The sequence below is a fragment of the Triticum urartu genome, chromosome 7 (assembly GCF_003073215.2).
Source record: "Triticum urartu cultivar G1812 chromosome 7, Tu2.1, whole genome shotgun sequence".
Classification (NCBI taxonomy): domain Eukaryota; kingdom Viridiplantae; phylum Streptophyta; class Magnoliopsida; order Poales; family Poaceae; genus Triticum; species Triticum urartu.
In genome coordinates, this window is record NC_053028.1 from 3,692,907 (window position 1) to 3,715,189 (window position 22,283).

At 48.4% G+C, this 22,283-nt stretch overlaps 1 protein-coding gene across 1 annotated transcript; it reads right to left on the bottom strand.

Moving 5' to 3' along the window:
• Positions 1–3,565: 3,565 nt before the first annotated feature.
• Positions 3,566–10,032, bottom strand: LOC125524430. Its single transcript, XM_048689485.1, has 18 exons — positions 8,288–10,032; positions 7,690–7,761; positions 7,369–7,573; positions 7,176–7,287; positions 6,822–6,902; positions 6,658–6,733; positions 6,513–6,572; positions 6,375–6,427; positions 6,129–6,295; positions 5,795–6,002; positions 5,625–5,682; positions 5,456–5,512; positions 5,087–5,332; positions 4,917–4,981; positions 4,765–4,833; positions 4,588–4,681; positions 4,293–4,433; positions 3,566–4,214 (listed from the first exon to the last, which is right to left on the bottom strand). Exons 1-18 carry the CDS (start codon positions 9,893–9,895, stop codon positions 4,128–4,130), a joined length of 3,459 nt encoding a protein of 1,152 aa, XP_048545442.1. The 5' UTR covers positions 9,896–10,032; the 3' UTR covers positions 3,566–4,127.
• Positions 10,033–22,283: the final 12,251 nt, after the last annotated feature.

Here is a 22,283-nt window from a genome sequence, read left to right on the forward strand (position 1 = left end):
AAAAAAATCCCGTTGCAACGCACGGGCCTATGTTGTCTCAACATAGCCGGTCCCAAGCCCGGGTAAAGGAGGAGGGTTGTGATAGGCTTGGTGAGCCAACGTAAAAACTCAGCCACTCTTATGGAGATGAAACCCAAAAGATTTTCGTTGGGGCGTAACCCTCTCAGCGACGCGCTACATCGGAACCCGGGTGTGGTGGAAAATGGGCAAGGGTCGGGCCGTCACCCCCAAGGTGGCGCGCTGTATCTTGATCCGGATACGGTGGCAAGTGAGCGAGGATCGGGTCGTCGCATCCTTAGTGGCGCGCTACATCGGCGCCCGGATGTAGTGGAAAATGGGCAAGGGTCTTCGCATTTGACTCGACGAGTGCGAAGGGTAAGGAAGCTAGCCGAGCCTAGGAGGATTCGCTTAGGTAGCTGGAACGTAGGGTCTCTGACAGGGAAGCTTCGGGAGCTAGTTGATGCAGCGGTGAGGAGAGGTGTTGATATCCTTTGCATCCAAGAAACCAAATGAAGACGACAGAAGGCGAAGGAGGTGGAGGATACCGGCTTCAAGCTATGGTACACAGGGACGGCTGCAAACAGAAATGGCGTAGGCATCTTGATCAACAAGAGCCTCAAGTATGGAGTGGTAGACGTCAAGAGACGTGGGGACCGGATTATCGTGGTCAAGCTGGTAGTTGAGGACTTGGTTCTCAATGTTATCAGCGCGTATGCCCCGCAAGTAGGCCACAATGAGAACACCAAGAGGGAGTTCTGGGAAGGCCTGGAAGACATGGTTAGGAGTGTACCGATTGGTGAGAAGCTCTTCATAGGAGGAGACCTCAATGGCCACGTGGGTACATCTAACACAGGTTTTGAAGGGGCGCACGGGGGCTTTGGCTATGGCATCAGGAATCAAGAAGGAGAAGATGTCTTAAGCTTTGCTCTAGCCTACAACATGATTGTAGCTAACACCCTCTTTAGAAAGAGAGAATCACATCTGGTGACTTTTAGTAGTGGCCAACACTCTAGCCAGATTGATTTCATCCTCTCGAGAAGAGAAGATAGGCGTGCGTGCCTAGACTGTAAGGTGATACCTGGAGAGAGTGTTGTACCCCAGCATAAGTTGGTGGTTGCTGACTTCTGCTTTCGGATTCGTGTCCAGCGGGATAAGCGTGCCAAAGTCGCTAGAACGAAGTGGTGGAAGCTCAAGGGGGAGGTAGCTCTAGCGTTCAAGGAGAGGGTCATTAACGAGGGCCCTTGGGAGGAAGGAGGAGATGCGAACAATGTGTGGACGAAGATGGCGACTTGCATTCGTAAGGTGGCCTCGGAGGAGCTTGGAGTGTCCAGGGGAAGGAGAAGCGAAGATAAGGATACCTGGTGGTGGAATGATGATGTCCAGAAGGCGATTAAAGAGAAGAAAGATTGCTTCAAACGCCTATACCTGGATAGGAGTGCAGACAACATACAGAAGTACAAGATGGCGAAGAAGGCCGCAAAGCGAGCTGTTGGTGAAGCAAGGGGTCGGGCATATGAGGACCTCTACCAACGGTTAGACACGAAGGAAGGTGAAAGGGACATCTATAAGATGGCCAAGATCCGAGAGAGGAAGACGAGGGATATTGGCCAAGTCAAATGCATCAAGGACGGAGCAGGCCAACTCTTGGTGAAGGACGAGGAGATTAAGCATAGATGGCGGGAGTACTTCGACAAGCTGTTCAATGGGGAGAATGAGAGTTCTACCATTGAACTGGACGACTCCTTTGATGAGACCAGCATGCGTTTTGTGCGGCGAATCCAGGAGTCTGAGGTCAAGGAGGCTTTAAAAAGGATGAAAGGAGGCAAGGCGATGGGCCCTGATTGTATCCCATTGAGGTGTGGAAAGGTCTCGGGGACATAGCGATAGTATAGCTAACCAAGTTTTTCAACCTCATTTTTTGGGCAAACAAGATGCCAGAAGAATGGAGACGGAGTATATTAGTACCAATCTTCAAGAACAAGGGGGATGTTCAGAATTGTACTAATTACCGTGGAATTAAGCTGATGAGCCATACAATGAAGCTATGGGAGAGAGTCATTGAGCACCGCTTAAGAAGAATGACAAGCGTGACCAAAAATCAGTTTGGTTTCATGCCTGGGAGGTCGACCATGGAAGCCATTTTCTTGGTACGACAACTTATGGAGAGATATAGGGAGCAAAAGAAGGACTTGCATATGGTGTTCATTGACTTGGAGAAGGCCTATGATAAGATACCGCGGAATGTCATGTGGTGGGCCTTGGAGAAACACAAAGTCCCAGCAAAGTACATTACCCTCATCAAGGACATGTACGATAATGTTGTGAGAAGTGTTCGAACAAGTGATGTCGACACTGATGACTTCCCGATTAAGATAGGACTGCATCAGGGGTCAGCTTTGAGCCCTTATCTTTTTGCATTGGTGATGGATGAGGTCACAAGGGATATACAAGGAGATATCCCATGGTGTATGCTCTTTGCGGATGATGTGGTGCTAGTTGACGATAGTCGGATGGGGGTAAATAGGAAGTTAGAGTTAAGGAGACAAACCTTGGAATCGAAAGGGTTTAGGCTTAGTAGAACTAAGACCGAGTACATGATGTGCGGTTTCAGTACTACTAGGTGTGAGGAGGAGGTTAGCCTTGATGGCCAGGTGGTACCTCAGAAGGACACCTTTCGGTATTTGGGGCCAATGCTGCAGGAGGATGGGGGTATTGATGAAGATGTGAACCATCGAATCAAAGCCGGATGGATGAAGTGGCGCCAAGCTTCTGGCATTCTCTGTGACAAGAGAGTGCCACAAAAGCTAAAAGGCAAGTTCTACAGGACGGCGGTTCGACCCGCAATGTTGTATGGCGCTGAGTGTTGGCCGACTAAAAGGCGACATGTTCAACAGTTAGGTGTGGCGGAGATGCGTATGTTGAGATGGATGTGTGGCCACACGAGGAAGGATCGAGTCCGGAATGATGATATACGAGATAGAATTGGGGTAGCACCAATTGAAGAGAAGCTTGTCCAACATCGTCTGAGATGGTTTGGGCATATTCAGCGCAGGCCTCCAAAAGCTCCGGTGCATAGTGGACGGCTAAAGCGTGCAAAGAATGTCAAGAGAGGGCGGGGTAGACCGAATTTGACATGGAAGGAGTCCGTTAAGAGAGACCTGAAGGATTGGAGTATCACCAAAGAGCTAGCTATGGACAGGGGTGCGTGAAAGCTTGCTATCCATGTGCCAGAGCCATGAGTTGGTTGCGAGATCTTATGGGTTTCACCTCTAGCCTACCCCAACTTGTTTGGGACTAAAGGCTTTGTTGTTGTTGTTGTTGTTGTTGTAACGCACGGGCCCTTTTGCTTGTAAAATTTTAAAATACAAATCTTACAACATAAATCTCAATTTCATGCCACATTTTTTGCTACCTAACAAGGTAAACTGTTGGTTAAAGTCATGCATCCGCAGAAACCAAAATATAGACGACATTTTGAAATTGCTTTCTATAGGATGTGGGGCAAAGCAAAACACACCACTTTGATGCTACGACCACACACATGTAATAATGCACACAAGGAAGCTAAAGCCAACACATGAGTCAAAAGGTAAAAACTCTCAAGGTAAGGTACAAACAACCAACCAATTTATCCAACCCCCACATCTCTCCTCATTTCTCATCAAAATTCGACAACCACACCGACGAAACCAACTCTTTCTTACAAACGCGCCACCCCACCAATTAGGAGATCAAAATTTCAACCGCCGCAACCCAACAGACAACATCGCCTCAAAATTCCGCAGTTCCTGAGACGGCCAGGCATTTACATCGAAAGACAGCAACGCTTGCTTCCCGGCATGGCGGCTCAGCTCAACGCGCTACTAAAAGTACAAAACGAAAACAAAAGCTGGCAGAGAACCACTGATTTCCCCTGTTCCAGCATCTCCACATCTATCTTCACCACAGGATCAAACATTTCTGGTATCTTCTATGCTCCCCTCTTTTAGATTTGCAGTAACTATCATCATCTTTTCGCCATGCTTCATCATCTTATTATGTACAGTTACCAGCAGAGCCTCAAATGACAAACATGTCTGATGAGCATATCTCCATTAAGCAGCAAAGGGCGGCTTTCGACATCCATGCTAAGATTCAGGCAATGGAACGGCCTTGTACAGGTTCAAGGTTCCATGGAATACGGTGAGGTGTCCCCCGTTAAGATAAGCTTCCATCTGCACAACCAGTCAGTTCGATTAGATTTACTCTCTCCATCATCTCAACACAACAAAATAGCAGACAGCAAAACAAACCTGATCCTGAGGGATTTTAGAGAAACCAAACTTCTTCATCCAGATGGCTTCAGCTTCATGTGCGGCTGGAAGCATGAAGTGCTTCACCTTCAGTGAAACTAGCAGCCTTTCGATGCATGAGAACAACACTTGGAAGTAGCCCTGTTTTTATCAGCACAAAAAATTAATCATTTTAGAAAATAAAAATCAGTATGGAATCAATACGCCATAACACACAGGTCAGACTCTTTATAGAACTACATTTTTCGACTGCATGCATGGATGATATAATGCTAAGCAGCAACTGTAAACTCACCAGTCCTTGAAGATCCATACTTGTAGCAACCAGTGGCAGTTCGGCCACGTCACCTCCCATGACACGCAAGAGTGCTGCCGACACGACAGTAGAACTGCGATAGGCAAGCAGAATTCAGTAACACTGGATGCAAAAGTATGGCCAATTTTTTGTTTCAAATGATAAAAAATTTCTTACCCTACAGTTAAGACCGCACAGTACATTCCACTGTAATCTTGGCCTGGCATTCCTTCTTTAGGTCTCCTCCTGGTAGAAAAGAGAAATCCCATTTAACACAGTTCTACTCTAGGCACTGAACAAAATATTGGGAAACAGTTGTCTTCTCTTACCCGTGGACCATCTCAGGAATTAGATCCCTACCAGTATGGGCTTCGATGATTGGATCAAAAGATTGCTGCAAGGAGAAAACAACCAGACAAGTGAACCAGTCAGTATAAAATAGTGAGGTAAGAGGCGGAACAAAATGCAGCATACAAGATTAAAAAAATGCAGCGCATACATGAATAACTGGGACAGCAGAAGAAAGCAATGAGTTGCCATCTTCAGTGGCACTTCTACCAGCAACCAATTGCCATCTGATCTCTGTATCGGTGTCCATGATCAAACCTTTTGACTCGTGTTTCTTTCTTATGATATCAAGGTCTGACTCCGACAAAGGCTGAGCTCCTTCAGAAATCATCTTGTCCAAAGAGGAGCGTATCTCAGAGCAACTATCACAACAGAACCACTCCCCTTCTGGTAATTCCTGCAGAGCATAAACAAGCTAACTGTGTTATCTTCCACCAAAGATGTCAGCACTGTCTGTTTCATGTGAATATATCATGCACATAAAAACTTAAATGTGGAGATGAAGTTTTTAAGTGCTAACCTTCAGGTCAACCTGCCATTCACTCCTCAAACATCCTACATGGTATTCTTTCTCGCACTGAACAGCACAGAAAAAAGATGGAAGAAAAATGTGTCTTAATATCAGGATCATAAGTTGAATTTAAGCAGTAACGATCAAGATGCAATTTCTAGAAATGCAGAAGGCATACTTGATCGCAGAGTATCACAGTGCGCTCATCAAATACTGAATTGTTAAAATCCTTTTTCCTGCACCAAGAAGATTTGCCGGAAAGATTATTACAAGAATACAAAGTAGTCAAAAAATAAGGAAAGAAAGTGACAGCATAGCTAGCAACATTTTAGGACAAATAGTACTCACTTGCATAAGGCGCATCCACCAAGGTCATCACAGATTGGGACGATTCTAATAGCCCTCTTCAAAATCTGCTCAATAGAATCGACTCCGGCCTGCCTCCCAGCAGCCTTGGCATTCTTATTTGCTGCTAAAGCCTTTTCTTTCTGAACGAGGATGGTGCAGTTATCACAAAACCACTCCTCCGAGGGAAATCCAGGCAGCCCAACGCAAGCTACAGATTGTAAGTAAGCAGATCCATATTAGATTGGTTGAGGTGATCATTTACGAGAGAATAACTGAAAAATACCACTCTTAGCGCATTATTGACCGTTACTTTTAGGAAGATGGAAGGCTCTACCTGGGTGAAATGACCTTGGACACATTTTGCAAGGGAAAATATCCCCTCCTAGACCACATTCTCTGCACAGATCATCAGTTTCACGTTCCGACAATTGCATGTCTTTTGATATTCTCATCGACAGCTCATGCAGGGATACCCCATTTGACGTATAGATGTTGTCATACCTGATAGCAATGTGATAAATAAGAGCAAGCAGACAAGTGCAGGTTGTTATAAGCTAAAAAGAGGATGCAGCCGACTTACGGTTTGCGTCTTGATCCCTCGCCCGCATGAGCTTCGAACGCCGAGGGGCTGACCTGGATATTCCTCATAAAAGGTCAATTCACAGGGGAAAAAATGGATACGCAGTAAAAAATAGCTTTGACGAGAAAGGGGCCGCACCACTTTGTTGCAATGGTTACAGTAGATTCTTTGATCCTTGATGTATCCATCGATTATTTTCTACACAGTGCAAGTGCAAATTATCAACAACAAAAAAAAACACAGGGTGTGGTTAAATAAGGAAATAATAGATCTTGCTCCAAACCTGCCCATCAACATAGTAGGTTACTTCAGTACCGTCAAGCAAAACCTTGAATACCAGTTTGTGTAGCCCCGTATCCCTGAAAATATGCCAAGCAGGGACCAGTGAGTTAAGTGCTCAATAGTGAGAAACTAAAAGGGAGAACTAACAGAACTAGAAGTACCGACTTTGTTGTTACTTTTCCAGTACTCGCGCCTTTGCTTGCCGACATCCTCTTCAACAAAGATTCCTTGGAACTTGGAGTCAGACTATTGGCACCCCAAAACAGAACATGGAAAGGAATGTCATTTGTAAATAAAACATAAGTTCCAAACTAGAAGTCAACAGTATTGTCAGATAGCGATACAGACAACTTATTTTCTTATAACAAAAGGGTGTAAAGTAATAGCTCTTGAACAAATTTTGCAGCCATTAAATTTTATTTCCTTATGATAGAACAGTGTAAATAATAGCTCTTGGCCTCTAGTTAATTAGACATAAGAGCACATCTAGCACATTATTATGCTTATTAAATTGCACACCTGGAACTGCTCTTGCTGTATGCCAACGGGGAAGTAGGATCTTGAGGTTGGTTCGACTCTGGGCAACACTGATGGCACAGAAACTGTTCTTCCGTTTGTGAAGGTAGCTCACCTGCAACATTAGGAGACATAAGCAAAGGCACCAAAGGAAACTACTACAACTCCCTGAATTACATAAGCATGAAAGTCTCACCGTTGCAGTTCAGACAATTCGTGCGGGTCCTTGTAAGCATGGGATCAATGCAGGACTGGATTGTTTTATCTAGAGAATCCAAAGGAGAACTTTCACAGGCACGCAGCACATCCCGCAAACTATTACCATTTGCTAAGTAGATGTACTCTGCAGGGTGTTTTTTGCTGCTTCCAGCATGTAGTTCAAAGAAATATGTAGTAATAGCCTGTAAAATTCAGAAGGAGAGCAACATTACGTAAACATTTTTGTGTCCTGCAACGGCTTACAGATACGGTAGTTAGCACTAACCTATTTTTCCTTTTGAAGGGAAGGAGTACTAACCTTGGAGCCATCACACCTAACACAAAAGCAACGTATATTGCAACCTGCAATCACACCTTTCAGCACAGGCTTCTGCAACTTGCAAACAACATTGATATTAATTGTACTGCATTAAAATTTCATGCTCTAAAAAAGAGAGATAATATTTATATATTACACAAGGCATCTTGAGCAGCAAGATGTGGGGTTCATTGCTACTTCATCACAATATAACATGGCATAGCTACAAGTGTTGCATTGAAAACTGAGGCAAATAGGATGAGACTGTTGGTCCCCAACAAGTTATCACACATTTGATTGTAACTAGTACCTGGAAGTTCTCAAATAACAGAAAGTGTCATCAAAGCTACTGGCATTCCGTCACAGATGGATTCACTATTGTCAAGGTTTAGCAAACTTAACACGGCAAAAGCAAACACATGTATGTATTAACTGAACAGAAAAACTCCCTGAATACTGATTACACGGCTAACCTAATATATCATTAAGCTTAACAAAATACTGGTGCGGTGATAGGCTCGTGCAATCCTCAAATGGAGTAAAGTGGTGCTGACAGACAAGAAACTGTTGATAAAACTTATGACTGATTGTCCCATACCTTGCTATTAGGGATGATGTACATAACCGGCATTCCCTCGAGCAGTCCTGTGCTGAGCAAATCTCTGGTGTTGCCTGGGTGCTTTGAGAGGCAGGCAACTTTCTTGGACATCTTCATCTCCATCTTGGTCACCGATGGAGGGGTCTCTGGTGTGCTTTCAACGGGCTCTTCAGGCACAACCGGGCTGCTGGCAGGAGGCGCCTCCACCTTTGACTTGAGCAGTGACCTTGTGAACCTCCTCCCTGGTGTTGCAGACAAATCAAGCGAGGCATCTCCTATAATTTCACTGGCTGCGGTCTCTCTGTCCAGTCCAAGCAGCGACCGTGTGAAGCGTCTTTTAGGCTTGATGGTCTTGGCACTGGAAACTGGTGTGGCGGCATCCTCAGCATCCATGGCAGTGGAAGCAGGCATGGTGGCATCCTCGGCGGCCATAGGAGTATCAGCCAACACACTGTCCAGTACACTGTGTCCACTTGATCCAGCAGTGAACTCAAGCAAAGCCAAAGGTGCGTCCAATTCCATGCTAGCACCCTCTTCAGCGTCTGGCATTGCATGTGCGGCAGCAGTGCTGGGCTCGACTCCCGTGTCCTGTGTTGCCGCCTCGCCGGCAGATTCAGCCTCTGTTACAGGAGCAGGATGCGCATCCATTTGGTGCTGAGGGGGGACGGCAGCATTGGACCCATCCCCCTCCTCTTCCTTCTTCTTCTTCTCCATGGGCGCCGGGAATGCGCAGGGGCCCATGAGGTCTGCGTCGCCTTGAGCATTGAGCTGCGCCTCGGCGTCCACCATGACGATGTCGTCAGAGTGGCTGGCCTTTGGTGACGCCTCGGCGGCAGCATCTTGGTTGGCCACCGGCTGTGCCTCAGCAGCCAAGGACGGCGCCTCAGCAGCATTGTGGCTGACCTCGGGCATCATCTCGGCAGCTAAGGACAGCACCTCGGGAGCGTTGTGGCTGACCTCGGGCAGCACCTCGGGAGCGCTGTGGCTGACCTCGGGCAGCACCTCAGCAGCCAAGGACGACGCCTCTGTAGTGTTGTGGCTGACATCGGGCAGCATCTCAGCAGCGTTGTGGCTGACCTTGGGCAGCGGCTCTGCATCCAAGGGCGGCGCCAGGGGAGCATCTTGGCTGGCTGCCTCGCGCGGCGCGGGGGCAGCATCTTGGCTGGCTACCTCGGCCGGCACGAGGGCGGCGTCCAGGGGCAGTAGCTCTGCATCCAAGGGCGGCACCTCGGGCAGCAGCTCCGCATCCAAGGCGGCAGCGTCATAGGTAGCTACCTCGGGCGCATGGAGGGGCAGCCCATCGGCGGCGTGGTGGGGGGCGGGCTTGGGCGCCTCGGCGTCGAGGGGCGGGGTGGGCGGGGAGACCAGATCCAGGGGCGGCGGCTCGGATCTGGCGGTGGCCTTCCTCCGCTTGGCGGGCGAGGAGGGGAGGGCGGGGGAGGCGAGGAGGGAGCGGCCGGAGCGGGTGCGGCCGGGGGAAGCGGTGATCTCTGAGAGGGACTGCAGCGCGAAGGCCAGCTCGCGCTTCATGGCCCGCGGCGCCGCCGGGGACGACGCGCCCCCGCCACCACCTCCGCCGTCGCCGCCGCCCGTGGAGGCGGCGGTCATGGGGGTGCCGATCGGCGGCGGGATCGGGCGGCCGGGGATGGATGGATCGGCTAGGGTTTGGATGGATGGATCGAGATGGAGGAGACGGAGCGAGGGAGGAAGGAGAGGAGACGTTTGTTTATTCTTTTTCCTCTGCTCTTTCCAAATGACCAAAATGCCCCTCCCCTCCTTCCTTCCTTCCTTCCTTCATCCCCAAGGTCTCCATCTTTATCCTAATCTTCCCATCAATGCCATGCAATTTTTCCTTTGTGTTTCCTACCACAATTGCTCCTCGCCTTTTCAAAAGGATACACATGACCTAGTTTTTGTGCTATGTTATATGGTTAATATGGCATTGTCCTTATTCTTTGTTTTTTCGGTCTGTATCTGGCCGAGAACACGGCCGGGTGGGAGAAAACGTGTGCGTGACCCTTTTCAGCGTCGGTGGGGCGCGTGGGTCGTAAATGCGCCAACTCGGCTCAGAGGTGCCGCCGCTGTCGTGTCTATCTTGCTTCCGTCTCCGCGCGGTCTGTGTCGTGTCTGCCAGCTCAATGGAACTTTGTCTCTACGCGGTATCTATCGTGCCTACCAGCTCAGTGGGACTTTGTCTCTGCACGGCCCGTGACATCTCGGGTTCGACTTCTGGATCTTTTTATTTTTGTGTTTTGCACTTTTGTATTCTGAAAAAAAATACAAAGTTGAAAGAACAAACACTCGGACTAGAGACCTCTCTCGAAAAATCGAGAAGGTGATTAGGTTGCTACCAACATGCTAGAACCAACTCCCGTGAAATTACTTAGATCCTGCCGACTTTACTCGATCTGGGCCCGATCGGCGGCTAGATCGGGCAGGCCCAATCCAGCCGTCGATCAAGTGTTTAAAAAAATCAAAAAAACTGACATTTTTTGCTCGGTATGGAGATTTATCGGGTGGGCACTAAAATACTTGGTAACCACGGGAAATCTTGAAATTTCGTTTGATGACCAAAACCTTGGGGGGGGAGGGTATTTCTTCGTCTTGGCGAAAAGGAAAGACCAATGGGTTGGTCTAGGGTCTCTTTGGCCGAGAACACAATCATGGTGAAACGTGTTTGTGGTTTTTGATATTTTTTATTCGAGCAATATTGGTGTCTCGTAAATGCAACTAGCTCAGAGAGATCAACGGTACAATGTATCCCTTGTTTCTTCCTTTTTCAATGGTTCTAGAATAGGCATATCAGACAGAACCAACTAAGGTGGCAATAGATGCGGGGTTCGGACTCTTTGTATATAGCCGAAAACCCAGTCACAGTGAAAACGCGTGTGTGGTCTCTTGTGGTTTCGGCATCGGTGGGACTCGGGGTCGTAAATGCGGCCAGCTCAAAGACATCGTTGGTGCCATGTTTATCGTGTTTCTTTCTTTTGTGTTGGTTCTGGGAAAGGTAATTTTCAGAGGTCCTTCTAAGACTGTAAAAGGAAGACCAATGAGTTTCGCTAAGGTCTCTTTGACCAAGAACACAATCATAGTTTAGTGAAAATGTATGTATGGTTTTTTATATTTTCTATTTGGGCAATGTTGGTGAACCGTGAATGCAGCCAACTGAGAGAGATTGACAGTACAATGTATCCCTTGTTTCTCTTCTTTTTTGATGGTTCTAAAATAGGCATATTGGACGAAACCAGCTAAGGCGGCAATAGATGCAGGGTTTGAACTCTCTTGCGCCTATTGTGACTAGGGTCGATGTTGTTTCAGAGAGCGGGTCAAGAACGCGGAACATGGGATTCCCTCCCTCCCAAGAGAGTCATGTCTCTATCTCCACCGCCCCACTAGCCATGTAAGCAATGACGCAACGGTGGACGCCCCCTGGCCCTCTACCACTACTAGTGGGGCATTTTTGGCCGGCTTTTGCGCAGTAATCATCGGTATGTGCCTCGTTGGCACCCTTGTTCCGTCGCTGGAAACGCCACCGCCAGTAGACCATCCTTTGGTCGTGTTCGGCGCATTAAGCGTCTGTATGAGCCTCGTTGCCACCCTGGTTCCATCGCTGGAAACGCCACTGCCAGTAGACCATCCTTTGGTCGTGTTCGGCGCATTAAGCATCTGTATGAGCCTCGTTGCCACCCTGGTTCCATTGCTGGAAACGCCACTGCCAGTATACCATCCTTTGGTCGTGTTCGGCGCATTAAGCATCTGTATGAGCCTTGTTGCCACCCTGGTTCCATCGCTGGAAACGCCACTGCCAGTAGACCATCCTTTGGTCGTGTTCAGCGCATTAATCATCCGTATGAGCCTCATTGCCACCCTGGTTCCATTGCTGGAAATGCCACTGCCAGTATGACATCCTTGGTCGCATTCGGCGCATTAATAGGATGACGATCCCCGTCGAACAGCTGCCCAAAAAAGCGATGTGTCGACACTCTTAGCCAGGCCACACCTGGTGCGAAACGGAATGGCAACTCGCGTCGGTGTATGTAGAGGGTGGGCTGGTGATCCATGGACCACACTGGAATTTTCCAATGGCCCATATATCATATAAAAGGAAAATTGCCCGGCCTGGCTCGGAACTCACAAAGAAACTACACTGATGTCTCGGACCTGGCCCAGAAATGCTGGATACGCCACATGCGCTAGGGCGTTCTTGGTCGGGTTAGCTCCCATGTAAAGGGGTGCGACGACTTTGGTTGAACCGTTGATTGAAAGCAGCCACATGGACGGTCTTGATCAGTTGAGATCGTTCGATGCGAAACGAAACAATGACTCTGGACCCCGGAGAGGGGGTGGGTGATGTTTTGGGCAGATTGTAGAAAGAACTAGTGTGGCAGTCGGGATTTAGCTCGATTGGGAGGGGGAGCTAAACACTGGTGGCCAAAATAGTAAAACTAATTTCCAAATGGCACACAGTTGGTGTCAGTTGTAGGGGACGGAGGAAGGGACATCGTGGTTAGGGCTGTTCGGAAGTCCGTTGGCCTCCCAAAGTGGCCAGCTTCTCGAGGAGCCCAAGAAGCAAGCATGAAGCCCATTTGGGTGGTTTAGAGAGGACGTGTCGAGGAGAGAAACAAATCGAGCGAACCGGTACGCTGCCCCGAAGTCACTTGGCGGTGGCATATCGGGTAATTATGTCCAACTCCGTCTCCTTCGGTTTTTGAAGCGGGCTTCGACCCGCTTCTTGCTTTTGCACTGCAAGGGTAGTTTTCTTCGTGAAGCTGGCTTCTCGGAGCTGCGGCGTGCGGGACAGCTCCACACGCTGAGCCAAAGAAGCTAGGAGCAGAAGAGGATTCGAACGGGGCCTTAGCAGTACTCCATGTATGAAGAAATATAAGAGAGTTTAGATCATTAAGTAGTGATCTAAACGCTTTTATATTTGTTTACGGAGGAAGTATTGTTTTACTTACGGACTCGGGGAGTTGACATCAGAGTTGATATGGGTGGAGTGGAGGGAGGGGCAATATGGGGAGAGTGAGTATGTTTGTGTTGCAGGAGGGGGATCAAAATAGGCAGGTGCACGTCATCACGTATAACTTCCTCCCTAACGGTCTCTCGCACTGCTTCCCGCGCGCGCGCATATATCCACATGACATGCATGCACGCACGTACTGTACGTACGTAGCTCCCACGCGCACTCCACTCTGCGCTACGTACTCCCGGTCGGTCGGAGCGAGTGAGGATTTAGTGCAAGATTTGGCCGCACGCACGCCACATGCATGCTCTGCTCGATTCAAACGGTGCCTACACAAGTTGCCAACGACAACGAGCAGTCTTCTCCTTCTTCTTCTCGTCTCTGCTACTCCCTCCGTTCCTATATATATACAAGTCCTTTTAAAAGTTTCAATATGACCCACATATGAAGCAAAATTAGTGAATATACACTCTAAACTGTGTCTATATATATCCGTATATACTTCATTTATTGAAATCTCTAGGAAGGCTTATATTTAGGAACGCAGGGAGGGAGTATTTTTTTATTGCCAAAGGAACTCATCACATAGTATTACACACGATCGAGAGGTTTTTTTTTTTACTTCTTTGCATTATATCATGTGTTTTAGTTTGGATTTGGTGGGTTTTATCGGGCTCGACCACACTGGGCATCCATGCCATGAGAAGCCGGCACCAGGGCGAGCTCGTGCGTCTTCGATCTTCCAAATGAGTAATGCTGCCGGTACGCGAAATCGATGCCCGTAAAAAAATCAATGGACAGAACCGACAACCTGTTTCCCATCATCTTTGTTTTATTTCCCTTTTTGTCTTACACATAATGGGTTGCCCGTGTAGGATTTTTCGATGACCGCCCCCGTAAGGGGAATAACGGGGTACGAAACAGTGAGTGAAAAAGTGGGAACGGGGTTCAAATCACTACATATCTATGGATAAACCCATGTCCAAACCCCTAGAGGTCGGCAAGCCAAAACATTGGTTGAAAACCAAATCAACAAACACAACATTGCCTGACTCTAGTGGCTCTCGCGTATGTGAGAGGCTCTAAGCAACTATCGCCGCCATGGCCCTCAAGAGGGCTATAAGTCACCCCGGAATCCATCACGCCAATCTTTTATGGCATCACAAATGCCTCACATACCGAAAGGCCCGACAGTGGTTCAAGGGGGTTCACACATGAAACCCGGTGTCAAAAGGGGGTTTGATCACCTTCCGACTGAAAGTGCTCACTATAATGACACTTCCAAACGCCCCCAAACGGTCATAAGGCTCGCTGAATAAGAACCATCCACATCCTTTTTCAAACAATTATGGACCCGAAGAAAAAAACATTGCCAAATAGATGCGGAGTCAAACCATTTCTCCTTCTCCCTAGCATGCTTGACAAAGAAACTCATCACATAGTATCACACTGGATCAAGAGCTTTTTTTACTTCTTTACTTCTTTACTTTTAATGGAAAAAACCTACAACCTGGTTTCCATTATCTCTGTTTATTTCCTTTTTTCACAAACTGGGTTGCCCATGTAGGATTTTTTGATGACCGCCGCCGCGAGGGGAACATCAAGGCACGAAACAATGAGTGAAAAAGTGGGAACGGGGTTCAACTCACCGGATATGGATAAACTCATATCCAAACCCGTAGAGGTTGGCAAGACACAACCTTGGTAGAAAACCAAATCAACAAACACAACATTGCCCGACTCTAGTGGCTCCCGCGTACGTGAGAGGCTCTAAGCAACTATCACCGCCATCAGCCTCAAGAGGGCTCTAAGTCACCCCCATAATTCATCGCGCCAACCTTTTATGGGATCACAAATGCCTCGCATATCGAAAGACCCGACAGTGGTTCAAGGGGGTCACACACGAAACACGGTTTCCAAAGGGGGTTTATGTTGGGGAACGTTGCAGAAAACAAAAAAATTCCTACTCGTTTCACCAAGATCATCTAGGAGTTCATCTAGCAACGAGTCATTGGATGCATCTACATACCTTTGTAGATCGCGCACGGAAGCGTTCAAAGAACGGTGATGATGTAGTCGAACACGACGTGATCCAAATCACCGATGACCAAGCGCCGAACGGACGGCACCTCCGTGTTCAACACACGTACGGGACGGGAGACGTCTCCTCCTTCTTGATCCAGCAAGGGGAAGGAGAGGTTGATGAAGATCCAGCAGCACGACGGCGTGGTGGTGGATGCATGGCGTCACAGTAGCAGGGCTTCGCCTATACTACGAGAGAGAGACGTAACGGGGAGAGAGGGAGGCGCCAGGGGCTGGTATATCAAGTCCCTCCTCTCCCTCACTATATATAGGAGGGCCAAGGGGGGGTGGTGCGCAGCCTAGGAGATCCAATCTCCTAGGTGCGGCTGCCAAGGGGAGGTTTCCCTCCCCCCCAAGGCACCTCGAGGTGCCTTCCACCACTTGGACTCCTCCTTTGTGGAAACCCTAGGCGCATGGGCCTATAGGGGCTGGTGCCCTTGGCCCATATAGGCCAAGGCGCACCCCCTATAGCCCATGTGGCCCCCGGGGCAGGTGGCCCCACCCTGTGGGCCCCCCCGGGACCCCTCCGGTGGTCCCGGTACAATACCGATAACCCCGAAACTTGTCCCGATGGCCGAAACAGCACTTCCTATATATAATTCTTTACCTCCGGACCATTCCGGAACTCCTCGTGACGTCCGGGGTCTCATCCGGGACTCCGAACAACATTCGGGTTACTGCATATACATATCTTCACAGCCCTAGCGTCACCGAACCTTAAGTGTGTAGACCCTACGGGTTCGGGAGACAAGCAGACATGACCGAGACGACTCTCCGGTCAATAACCAATAGCGGGATCTAGATACCCATGTTGGCTCCCACATGCTCCACGATGATCTCATCGGATGAACCACGATGTCGAGGATTCAATCAACCCCGTATGCAATTCTCTTTGTCAATCGATATGTTACTTGCCCGAGATTCGATCGTCGGTATCCCAATACCTCGTTCAATCTCGTTACCGGCAAGTCACTTTACTCGTACCGTAATGCATGATCCCGTGACCAGACACTTGGTCACTTTGAGCTCATTATGATGATGCATTACCGAGTGGGCCCAGTGATACCTCTCCGTCATACGGAGTGACAAATCCCAGTCTTGATCCATGTCAACCCAACAGACACTTTCGGAGATACCCGTAGTCTACCTTTATAGTCACCCAGTTACGTTGTGACGTTTGGTATACCCAAAGCACTCCTACGATACCCGGGAGTTACACGATCTCATGGTCTAAGGAAAAGATACTTTGACATTGGAAAACTCTAGCAAACGAACTATACGATCTTGTGCTATGTTTAGGATTGGGTCTTGTCCATCACATCATTCTCCTAATGATGTGATCTCGTTATCAATGACATCCAGTGTCCATAGTCAGGAAACCATGACTATCTGTTGATCAACGAGCTAGTCAACTAGAGGCTTACTAGGGACATGTTGGTGTCTGTTATCCACACATGTATTACGATTTCCGGATAACACAAATATAGCATGAATAAAGACAATTATCATGAACAAGGAAATATAATAATAATGCTTTTATTATTGCCTCTAGGGCATATTTCCAACAGTTTAATCACCATTCGACTGAGATTAACCACATGGCTCACAGAAACTAGGCTCATGTCTTGGACCTGGCCCAAAAATGCTGGATACGCCACCTGCGGTAGTGCGTTCTTGGTCGGGTTAGCTCCGGTGTGGGCCTCCGAGAGGGGGAAAGAACTAGGACAGCCATCAGGATTTGGCTCGATTGGGAGGCGGAGCTAAACACGAGTGGCCACACTAGTAAAACTAATTTCGAAATGTGTTGAAAAAAACTAATTTCGAAATGGGACACAACTGGTGTTAATTAGCTAGAGGGGACGAAGGAGCATGGTTAGTACGGGTATTGTTTTGTTTACGGGGAGTTGACATGAGGGGGGAGCGTACGAGGGAGGTAGGGAGTTGACAATATGGGGTTAGCGTCGGGATCAAAATTATTAAGAGGCAGGTGCACGTCACCAAGCTCGTATAACTTCCTCCCTAACTAACGGTCTCCCACTCTTCCCGCGCGCGCGCGCATATATCCACATGCATGCACACACGTAGGTGAACTCCCACGCCACTCCACTCGATCCATGCAAGGTTCACCCATGTGGTCGGTCGGAACTTAGTGGAATGAGGTGAGCTAACCACATGCATGGTGTTACACCCGGTCAAGAGGTTCCTAGCTACTCCCTTGCATTACACTATCACGTGTGTTTAGTTTTGGTGATGGGTTTTACCCGGCTCGACCACACCCGCGCCTAGAGAAGCCGGCACCGGAGTCAGCTCGTGTGTCTTCCATCTCCGGACGAGCAATGCTGCCGGTACGCGAAATCAATTTCCGTAAAAAAAAACAATCCTGTTTCCCATCGCTTTTGTTTATTTCCCTTTTTTTTCACAAACTAGGTTGCCCATGCAGGATTTTTCGATGACCGCCCCCGCAAGGGGAACAATGAGGTAAGAAACAGTGAGTGAAAAAGTGCGAACATGGTTCAACTCACTACATATGGATAAACCCATGCATGTCCAAAACCCTAGAGGTCGGTAGGCCACAACCTTCATAGAAAACCAAATCAACAAACACAACATTGCCCGACTATAGTGGCTCTCGCGTGCGTGAGAGGCTCTAAGCAACTATCGCCGCCATCGCCCTCAAGAGGGCTATAAGTCAGCACATAATTCATCGCACCAACCTTTTATGGCATCACAAATGCCTTGCATACCAAGAGACCCGACAGTGGTTCAAGGGGGGGTCACACATGAAACACGGTATCCAAAAGGGGGCTTAATCACCTTCCGACTCAAAGTGCTCACTATAATGACACTTCCAGAACCTTTCAGAAACCACAAAAGCAATTAATGTTGGTTGGGATTTCTGCTCTGTTTTGGTTCATTTGGAAATGTAGAAATGATATTGTATTTAGATCTAAGAATTTTCATGATCCCATGATCATTGTCCGAACTTTATGCAACTGGATTATTGATTGGGCTGTTTTGCAAAGAAAAAACCCAGAGCAAAAGCCGTTGATGCTGGAAGCAAGACTAATAGAGTGGGTGGCAAGTGAGTTTTATCAAGCGTTGCAAGGATGGAGACCGGGCTGCTGATTGATGGGACTTCTCTATTCCTACTTCACCAGTGGCGTCTCATATCGCTTGCTGCTTTCCTATTGTGAACACGTGGTCTTGATTTGCTGGGTAAACCTTGATGTAATAGGGCCCAGTAGTCGTCTGCCTCTTATTTTGCGTTTTAATGTTTTTAGTTGATAGCCTAACTAGCAGTGCTGAAACGACTTTGTCATGCCTCGTTTGGTTTCGTTAATGGAATGGGAGGGAGCCCCCCTCTTTTAATAAAAAAAATCCCGTGGCCACGCTAGTAAAACCAGTTTCCAAATGGTGGGACACAAATCGTCGTTGTTTATTAGAGGGGAGGAAGGAAGGAACATGTGTTACTCTTTTTTTTTGCATGGTAATACGTGTCTCATTCATATGATAAAGATCAAAGTACAAGTCACGTAAAGACCGACATGATAAAACTGAAAAGAGAGCAGAACATCTCTGAGTTTGACATCAACGTCCATCACCTGCCTCCGGTACCACCACAATAGCCATAGAAGAATAGAATGACGGATCACCTCCTCACCCGAGTTCGACGCGGCTCCATCGCTGATATGCAGCTTTGTGGACCTCCAAGGTGGCTCGCCAAAAGTGAAGCCATTGCCGTTGAACGAATCAGACCCGGGGCAACACCCCGGACACGTCATCGAACTCCAGATCTGACACCCCACCATGACTAAGACGTCGAAGGAGGAAACCATGCCTGCCATCCATCAACAACGAACCCAGCACACATTCCGTCTTTCAGATGTCCACAATCTGCATTCGCTCCTGGACTACCTCCCAAGCTTCACGCCGACGCTGGAGCAGACGTTGTCGCAACGGCAGAGTCCGAGGACACATATCCACCACGAGGATGCCGCCGCAGCCACATAATCCTTACTTGAATAGACTGGATTTCAAATCCATCCCCAACGATAGGACCAATTGTCTCATCGAAGTAGTATATGAAGAAATTTTCTTCAGCGCCGCCATCGCCGTCGCCGAAGTCAAGACGATGAACAACCTAAAAATCTAAGCTACTTTGGCCTAAAACTATCCACATGCGTGGATCCGACGACCGAGGTCATCGATGGAGGGGAGCCACCGGAGAAAGGCGGGCGGCGGAGCGTGAGTCCCTGGCGACGGAAAGCTAGCTCGCTTTTCCTGTCTTGGGGAGGAAGATAGAAACATGGTTTACTCTTTGTTTGTTGATGTGCACGGGGAGTTGACATGGGGTAGTGTATCTTGTACGGGTGGAGCCGTGGAGGGAGGGAGGGAGGGAGGGGCAATATGGGGAGAGTGGGTGATGTTTGTGTTGCACGAGGGGGTTACGGTCGGGATGAGGGGATCAAACAAAATAGGCAAGGTGCACGTCATCACGTACAAAATGGGCATGCATGCACGCATGCACGCTTATATCCACATGACATGCATGCACGCACGTACGTAGGTGAGCTCCCACTCCACTGCACATGCATGAGTGAGTGAGGATATTTAGTGTGAGATTTGGCCGTACGCACGCACGATCCGATCCGATCCGATCCTCACGCCACATGCGTGCGTGCGTGCTCGATTCAAACGGTGCCTACGTGCGCGCGCGCGCCAAATCGCCGGGAGCCATGCACGCCCGCAAGCACGCACGCAAGAGAGAAGCCGGCACCGGGGCAAGCTAGCTCGTGTGTCTTCGGTCTTCGGACGAGCAATGCTGCCGATACGCGGAATCGATGTCCGTAAAAAAAAATCAATGGACAAAACCGACAACCTGTTTTCCGTCGTATGCACCAACATTTTATGGCATCACAAATGCCCTGCATACCCAAAGACCCGATAGTGCAAGGGGGTCACACATGAAACACCGTATCCAAAGGGGGTTTAATCACCTTACAACTGAAAGTGCTCACTCTCATGACACTTCAAAGCGCGTCCCAAACTGTCATAAGGCTCGCTGAATAAAAATCATCCACATCCTTTTTCAAACAATTATGCATCCGAAGCAAAAATATTGTCAAATAGACGCGGGATCAAATAGGTACCCCCTAAACTGCACTATCAATGTATCACCCAGGAAACAAATGAGATGGAGACTCATCCTCATGGCAAAATAAACATTTTTCTTTCCCCATCCATTGACGCTTTTATCATATTATGTGTTAGGCATGGCACTAAAACAACAACCACATATAAAATTTGTATCTTCTCAGACATCTTACCTTTTTGTTGTCATTTTGTCAAAAATAAGAATATTGTACAACTTATTATGGGATGGTCTATGCTTCTTCGTCTTTAATGTAGCATGCATGTCACTTCATTTTTTAAAGTAAAAGATGGATGCTTCTTACATTTATGAATAAAGTGATGAAACGATAGATGATTATGAATGAAGGGTATCTACTTATATTTGATGTACCGGGGGCTTTATTAATATAGTTGGATCATATGGTGTTTTCCCCTCTCTATCTTGTTGCGATGAATTGAGTTTTTCCTTTGAGATTTCGTTTTATCAGATTGAATACTTGGTTCATAGGATAGGATTATCATAGGAATAGGAATCTTGTAGGAAATGAGATGACATGTATCTCAAATCCTATGAGTAGGAATAGGAAACAAGATGTCATTTGATTGACACCAAAGGAATTTTTTCATTGAGTCTAGGCTCTTTTTTCTTTTCCTATGAAATGTGAAGGATAGGAACCAATCCTATGTAGGAATAGGAATCCATTCCTATGAACCAAAGGGCTCTAAAGGAAAAAAAAATCCTATAAGAATCCTATCCTCTGGAGTTCCTATGAAATTCCTCTAAACCAAAGGAGGCCCGTTTTGAGAGCACTTGATATATGGCTTGCATATGAATACCCGTGGTGACAATGGGGTATTATTTTAATCCACTTGATATATGTTTTGGCACTCAACTCGCGGATTCCTAAGGTGACATTGAGGTAATCTACGCATAGGGGTTGATGCACGTTCTTGTGTTTGTTTCTTTGGTAGAAATCTTGAGGCACTCTTTGAAATTCTTTGTGTTGGATTGAGTATTATGAATCTGAAATTATTTGGTGTTATTTTAGCACGAACTCTTTATCGGAGTAAATGACCACAGGTAGCCTAGCCAGCTCCCCCTGGCCCTTCTGAAAAAATTACGAGCCGATCCGGCCCTCAAGAATCCAAGACGTGGGGCCGCCTTCCCCTTGCCGGCTGTCTCCCAGGTCGACTATCGGAAGGCGGCCCGGCTTTAGCCCTCATGAAGAAAGCCGCGGGAGGGCCGGCTCCAAGAAGCCGGCCGCAAGAAGGCCGACTCCAAGAGGCCGGCTCCCACAAAGCGGTCAAGATCGTACCCTCGAAGTCTGCATCCACATAACGGCGATGTGGCGGGGCATGGCTACAGTAAAGCCTGCCACCCCCGAATCCCGGAGCACGCCTGGCACAGTGCGCCGTACGGGGTGGCCATGACCCGTCCGGCGCGGCACTGTTGCCATGTTGACCCTGATGCCACCCACGATGGGCTGTCAGCGCGGCCCACGGGTGGTGGGCCCCTTCAGGTAGAGAGACACCCGAAGGCGGCCAGGCCTCCCCCAGTCGGCCCAAGACAGGGCCGGCTCCCCACAGCCGGCTCGCCTCCTCCCTCGAAGGAGATGCCCCATTAAGGAGACAAGACGTGGTGAGGCTACAGCGATCGCCCGCCGGGCGGCAGCACTGTAGCCACGCCCACCTCGACGAAGCCCTCGTCACCAGGTTTGAGGCAACAGTAACCAGCCACCGACACGGCCCCTGATAGTGGGGCCTGCCTGTCGACCCAGGAGCCGGCAGCCGGCAGGACCCACCAGCCGGCGGGCCCCA

Excerpts from the sequence above, each read along its gene's own strand:
- LOC125524430 (XM_048689485.1), bottom strand. The coding sequence starts at position 9,895 with ATGACCGCCGCCTCCACGGGCGGCGGCGACGGCGGAGGTGGTGGCGGG. Across the intron at positions 6,428-6,512 it reads GTAACCATTGCAACAAAGTG|GTCAGCCCCTCGGCGTTCGA; the intron begins GTGCGGCCCCTT and ends AGGAATATCCAG. Across the intron at positions 4,982-5,086 it reads CTGCTGTCCCAGTTATTCAT|CAATCTTTTGATCCAATCAT; the intron begins GTATGCGCTGCA and ends TTCTCCTTGCAG.